General features: G+C 40.2%; 1 protein-coding gene across 2 annotated transcripts in view; it reads right to left on the bottom strand.

Moving 5' to 3' along the window:
* Positions 1-5,734, bottom strand: part of lmo4a (LIM domain only 4a) — a 14,536-nt gene extending 8,802 nt beyond the window's left edge. Inside the window, exons 1-2 of one of the 2 annotated variants that reach the window (XM_024268556.2) lie at positions 5,412-5,734; positions 1,995-2,239 (exon numbers count right to left, since the gene is read on the bottom strand). In XM_024268556.2, coding sequence (XP_024124324.1) covers positions 1,995-2,233 — 239 coding nt within the window. In that variant the 5' untranslated portion in view covers positions 2,234-2,239; positions 5,412-5,734. The remainder of the gene's footprint in view (positions 1-1,994; positions 2,240-5,411) is intronic. The other variant, XM_024268557.2, reaches the window with a different exon arrangement.
* Between the last annotated feature and the right edge of the window lie 266 nt (positions 5,735-6,000).

The raw sequence follows: 6,000 nt of genomic DNA, 5'->3' as shown, positions 1-6,000 counted from the left end.
TAGTAATCTTAAATAAGAATTATCATTTTATATTTTTTAATCATAATGTACATCTGAGTTGTTCAGTGTGGGTCCGTGCACAAACACCCGATGCAGGTGGTGCGAATGAAAACAAAAAAAGTCTCTTAATATTCTTTAACAGTGGAACTTTAGCTCTGGTGTTCAGGCTACCATCTTTCATCTACCATAACTTTTTAACTGTTAACATAATTAATGTAATTCCAGAAAATTCTGAAGCAAAGTAAATGAGCCTCGCGCCGATACGCAGCGCCGACACGCAGCGCTGTGCAGCTGAGGTGTTTGTGAAATCCACGTCTATGAGCTGATCCTGCAACGGAGAAAAGCAGCTCTGTGCTGCAGCGCTCTCATTGACTGCATACGTCTATGAACGCTCTATGTTAGTAATAATTTCTATATCGAGGAAAAGCCCCCCAAAAAAGTTGCTTTTCTCCGCGTCAGAATGAGTGGATTCATGGTGATCGTGCGAACGGTTGAAGATTTATGACAAGTCCAAAAAGCCAGTTATTCACTTCAATATTATTGGTGTTTTAGACTACGGTGGCCCTGAAGGTTAAATCACAAACAAATTCATCAACGCAAAACCTGCTGAAGATCTCCATGGCAATTAAAAATGAAAAACAAATAAACATCAAGTTTAAGAAATCAAAATTCCACAAACCAAAGCAATTAAAAAAAGGAAATGTTTCAATAAAAACAAAAAGTTAAAATATCTAAATAAGTGTTAATAAAAGGAAGCATCAATAACTGGATGATGATGTTCATCCATCATGTTAACAGATATTCTTCATGAAGAGCCTTAACCATGAGTGTCACTGCTAACCCAAACAGCTGCTACCATCACAGGATGTTTGAATTCAGGACAAACAATGAAGTGATACTAGATCAGCACTAATCACAAAAACTTTAAACGTTTTTTTAGTTTACATTTCCGCTCCGTGAAGCAATTTTTCATCTGTTTTCAAAGCGTTCCCAGAGGTCTTTTCATCATGAATCTGCTGTTTTTAGCCAAAATCTTAGAACTTGTCATTCTCTAGGACATAGTTTCTGCAGAGCGGCAGGAGTTCATTAAAAATTCACCTCTGAATTGCCTTTGTAGCCCAGGCCGATATCTCATGAAATCTTTGTGTGCTCGCTCTGCTGCTAGCTTACAGCCCCTCACACCCTCAAGATAACATTGCAGTGCGACAAAAACTGAGCAATATCGTCTCTATCCAGTCGTACAGTTTGATCCAGATTCCAGCTCAGAGTTCATGGATCTACTTGTCTGCAGGTGGACGCATCAGAATGGAGCAGAGCAGGAAGACTTTCACTTGCTGTCACAAATTAAAGCTTTTTCAAACTTTTTACTTGAATAAATGAAATACTTGGAAATTCAGTTTAAATTCTAATTTAATCATTTAATGCATGTTCTCTATCATGTGAAAAATGCTACAGAAACATGTTAAAAAACACCAAAAATGCTAATTTAATTGCATCAATGAAATAATAGATGACAAGGAGCAGAAAGAAGTAAACTTATAGCATCTGCCCCATGACTAAATCAACCAAATGAAATCAAAAACACTTCAAACAAAAAGATGATCTTTCACATAGGTATGTATAAACAAAAATAAATACACATTTAGATAAACAGTTGTCTAAACAAACCCTAATTTAATTCCATTTACCCACACCATGTCCAGTGGCATTAACTATACAAGATTTATGAAATTATTTTCTACGTGACCTAAGGTGTGTTTTGGCTTTTGGCCTCCTGTGTGACTGACGTTGACACTCCTGTTGGAGTTAGACTGAGCTGATGTCCACTCTCATATCCACTTCCTACATCATTTACTCCCGTTACTGTCGGCCATGTTCAGCTCCGGGTCAACTGGACCCAATTGTATTATCAGAAAACATACACACACACTAAGCAGAGCCTCCTTGTGTTAAACTAAAGACGTGGAATGTCAGCTCGGAGGAGCAAAGCTCACCTGATGTAATCGTTCTTGCAGAGGATCATTCCACCTTTACTGTAGCAGGTGCTGCTGAACTCGCCCAGCTGGGCGTGGCAGCAGGAGCACTTCAGGCAGCGCGTGTGCCAGTACCGCTCCATGGAGAAGAGCAGAAAGCGGTCCAGGATGCGGCCCCCACATCCGCCACATGACCTTCCTGTGGCTCCCCCACCACCCATCACCGTCACCGTGGGGGCCTCCACTCTGCTGTTGACCATCGCAGCCTGATGGGGCAAAGACACACGGTAAAAACAAAGACTTTATTTATCACCGATGAGCTTAATTAAAAACCTGCATCAAATAGGCAAAACTTCCATGATCACAACAGAAAAAAAACCCAACTAAGCAGCATTTACAATTGTATTTCACTTGAAATTCGAGAACTTTTCTCTTTTTTTGATGCTTCAACTAAAAGTATCTTGGATTTACCAAATACAGCATCACCACGTCAGCGTTGCAGGAAGAATTCACAGATTTATAATGAAATAGTTGCAGTACCACTTTTGATTTTCATTGAGTTGTTAAATGAGCAGCAGCCGCACAATTTGTCCTCCTGAGTGTCTCATTTCAGCAGGGCCATGTTCAGCTTTACGACTTCTCTCTCAGTGCAGCAGCTGGTCTCCTGAAGCGGAGCGGCTGCCCTCAATACCCTCACTTCTGGAGGAGACACCTGGCTCTAATCAACCTCAGGAACACGTTAGGAAGCCCAGGGCTACATTCAAAGCACAAACATCCGCGTGGTGAGAGAGCAGGCCTCATTATTCATGCAGGAACACACACTATGAACACAAACTGACAGCATTTCTTTTGTGTGCAGCTTCAACTTTTCATTTCAGACCATGTTAGAAACTTCTACAAGTCAGAGCAGCTCTCAGACACTCCCAAAGGCTTAAAACTCAGAAACTACAGTGTCCAAAAGGAAATAGACTGTGCTAATAAGGATGCAATGAGTGTGTTCATGTTATTGAAGAACGATGCATCACGGACACAGTATGGAAGCGTTTGTCACTCATAATTCAAAATAAAAGTCAATTCTGGAAATGCTTTTTCATTTTCAAAATGTAACTCCATTATGGAATGAAAAAGCAATTCTCAGAATGGCTTTTTCTTTCTCAACACCGCTCATTCTGTAACCTAATTCAAATGATAAAGAAAAACACATTTGATATTTCATTTTCAATAAGTTTTCTAGTAAATTTGTACCAAAATTTAATTAGAAATATCAAATGTTTCTTCTAGTTTCAGTCCCCACCAGAAGCCTGGTCTCTAGCATATTATGCTCACCTTGTTTTCATAGGCATTTAGAAGCTTTAAACTGGAGCACTGAGATGTATTTAAAGAATTTGTGATAATTTATTACAACTGCAAGTGTAAGATAATATTGTGTTATTGATGTACCAGGTTGTCCACATGTTAAAGTCCCCCATGACATTTTTTATTTTTTAAAAACATCCCAGTAATGTTTTAATTATGATTATGAAGTTTTTAACCAAAATCCCACAACCTAATTGTCTTAAAACTAAGATCTGAAGCCTCTGTTTCCAAAATCTCCTCTGAGGGGGAGTGGCTTCTGGAGCTCCGCCCCTGACCCCCCCTGTCTGATTATGATAGCTCTGTGTCTCACTAGCATAAATCTTCACCGCTGCTACATAAAAACATCCATCAATCTGGGTAATGTCCAGCCGTATGGTTCTGACCCGGATGTCAGCTGGACGAGGAAGTGAAGATCTTCATGGACAGAACTTCCTCCAAAATCCTGATTCTTTCTCCTTCCAGTTCACCAAAGACTCTTTTAGCTAATTCTCCAATGTTTATTGACTGTGATCAATACATTCAATCATTGGTTTCTCAGAGTTCTTGATAAAATAATCAAAGCTAACATCAAAATGCTCTTTCATTGATTTACAATCCTTTCCAACTGCGGTCAAATGAGCCGCCGTTCACATTTCCGTGGTCACATCAAGAAGCTCCGTGGAGTCTGGTGGAGATTTTCCAGCGTTCTCAGTCCTGCTACCGTAAGTATTGGATGAAACTCACACCAAAAATCCAGTGATGCTGATTTGACCACAGAAATGTGAACGGCGGCTCATTTGACTGCAGTCAATGTGAAGATACCATCTTCTCTTCTCCAGAACCTGAACTAGACACGCTAAAACTAAATGATTTCTTATTACATTTGTTCTCTTTAGTAAAAAATTCCCACACAGACATGTCAAAAAATCTAAAAACATGATTTTCATCGGAGGAGTTTAAAGTAAGGATTTACTGTAAACAGAGTATTTTCTGACAGACTCATCACCCTGTCACACACGTGCATGAATGCACTTTACAACCTCATCCTTTTGTTCTGTGCTGATCAACCAATCAACACCCTCCTACCCTCACCAGCCAATCAGATCACAGAATTTTACACCGATGGATTAAAATAAATGCGTCCTTTGTTTCTTGTAGATCATTTTCACTATATAAGAGCAGGTCTATACTGTGGTTAAAATGATTTCCAAACATAATCATGTTGATGAAAACAAATCTCCACAGAAACATTTAGGTTATGATGTGTGCTAGCTTAAAGCTAACGCTTGGTTGACCTAAACATAAATTACTGACGAAATGAACGTCTTTATAAACTCACAGATATGAATCTTACCAACTCTTTTAAGAAAATATTGTAAACTATTTAGGGTCTAAAGTACAGTTTCTTATTCTTCTTGAAAAAAAATGTGTACTTCTATAGCTTGATCTCCACCTAGTGTCCAAACTGAAACGTCCTCCAGGAGAAGCAGAACAATGTTTCCAATGTTAATGATCTGAACATTTTAGTTAGAACTTCTCCTTTAGAGAATCTATGTAACACTGGATGATATTAACAATCTCATTATTTCACTGATACATTTACAGTATGTGATCTGGATCAGATTAATATCAATACATTCAAAACCTAGAGTAGATTATTAGTATATTTCTAAGCAAATGTGTCTAAATGTGTAAACTCAAAATTGAATTTTAGAATAAAAAAATTGAATCAAATTGTTTTTGGAAACTATAATCGATACCGAGCCCTAAAGTTCTGTGTGAAGCCAAAAGCTGAAGGACTGGTCCAGAAAACCTCTAAACATCTTCATCTAGATTTAGGGGAAAACTTTGAACGATTATAACGAAATTAGGATTTTAGAAGATCTATTAAATCCTTCTCAATGATTGAATTGTTTCTCCGTGGATGTGAAGAGAGCAAAAAACTCAGAGATCCAGCACTCTTCTTTCTCCTGGTGAAGGACAGAACAGAGCCGTGTTCACGTGTCCAGCAGCGTTGTGTTTGTATCATTTCATAAACATCAGAGGTTCGGACAGAGTTCTGACGGTCCTGACGAGCACCGGCGGGAATGAACGTCCACTCACCGCTGCACAGCCGCGGCGGCTCCGCTCCCGGGCCGTTCTGGGTCCGGAGGAGAAGACCAGCTGTTGCAGGAAATGTCGCAAACTTTGGCGCTGCTGAGGTCTCTGCGGGCAGCTATGGAAGAGCGACCGACCGCCGGAAGCCGCGAAGCTCCGGATCGAGTCCGATCCCCTTCATGAGGCGGTTCTGACGTGGAGACGACCGGCAGCACGTCACCGAGGGCTGGAAGGCTGTCAGTCCGAGCAACGCAGCGCGAACCCCGGAGACACGGGCAGAGGACAGTCGCAGCTCCGCTCGCGTGGTCTTAAAGCGCTAAAGCCCCTCCTTCTGTGACGCAATGAGAAGGCGTGGCTCCTGTCCAAAGTCAGCGTGATGGATGGGCTCTGTTGAGAGGAGTCTTTTGTTTTCGTCATTTCATTCAGTTTCATCACAACTCAATACATATGGAGCTATATTGAGGCCATAGGTATTTGAAACCCAAATAAAACATTCTGAAAAAAATTGGTGTTTGCCCCGCCCCCAAAAAGTAAAATGTAAAAAACTTTTTTCTATTCTAAAATAAACGTACTTATTTTCAGCTTGAAATGTTCC

The sequence above is a fragment of the Oryzias melastigma genome, linkage group LG12 (genome assembly GCF_002922805.2).
Source record: "Oryzias melastigma strain HK-1 linkage group LG12, ASM292280v2, whole genome shotgun sequence".
Classification (NCBI taxonomy): Eukaryota; Metazoa; Chordata; class Actinopteri; order Beloniformes; family Adrianichthyidae; genus Oryzias; species Oryzias melastigma.
This window is presented reverse-complemented; position numbering and strand designations above follow the sequence as displayed.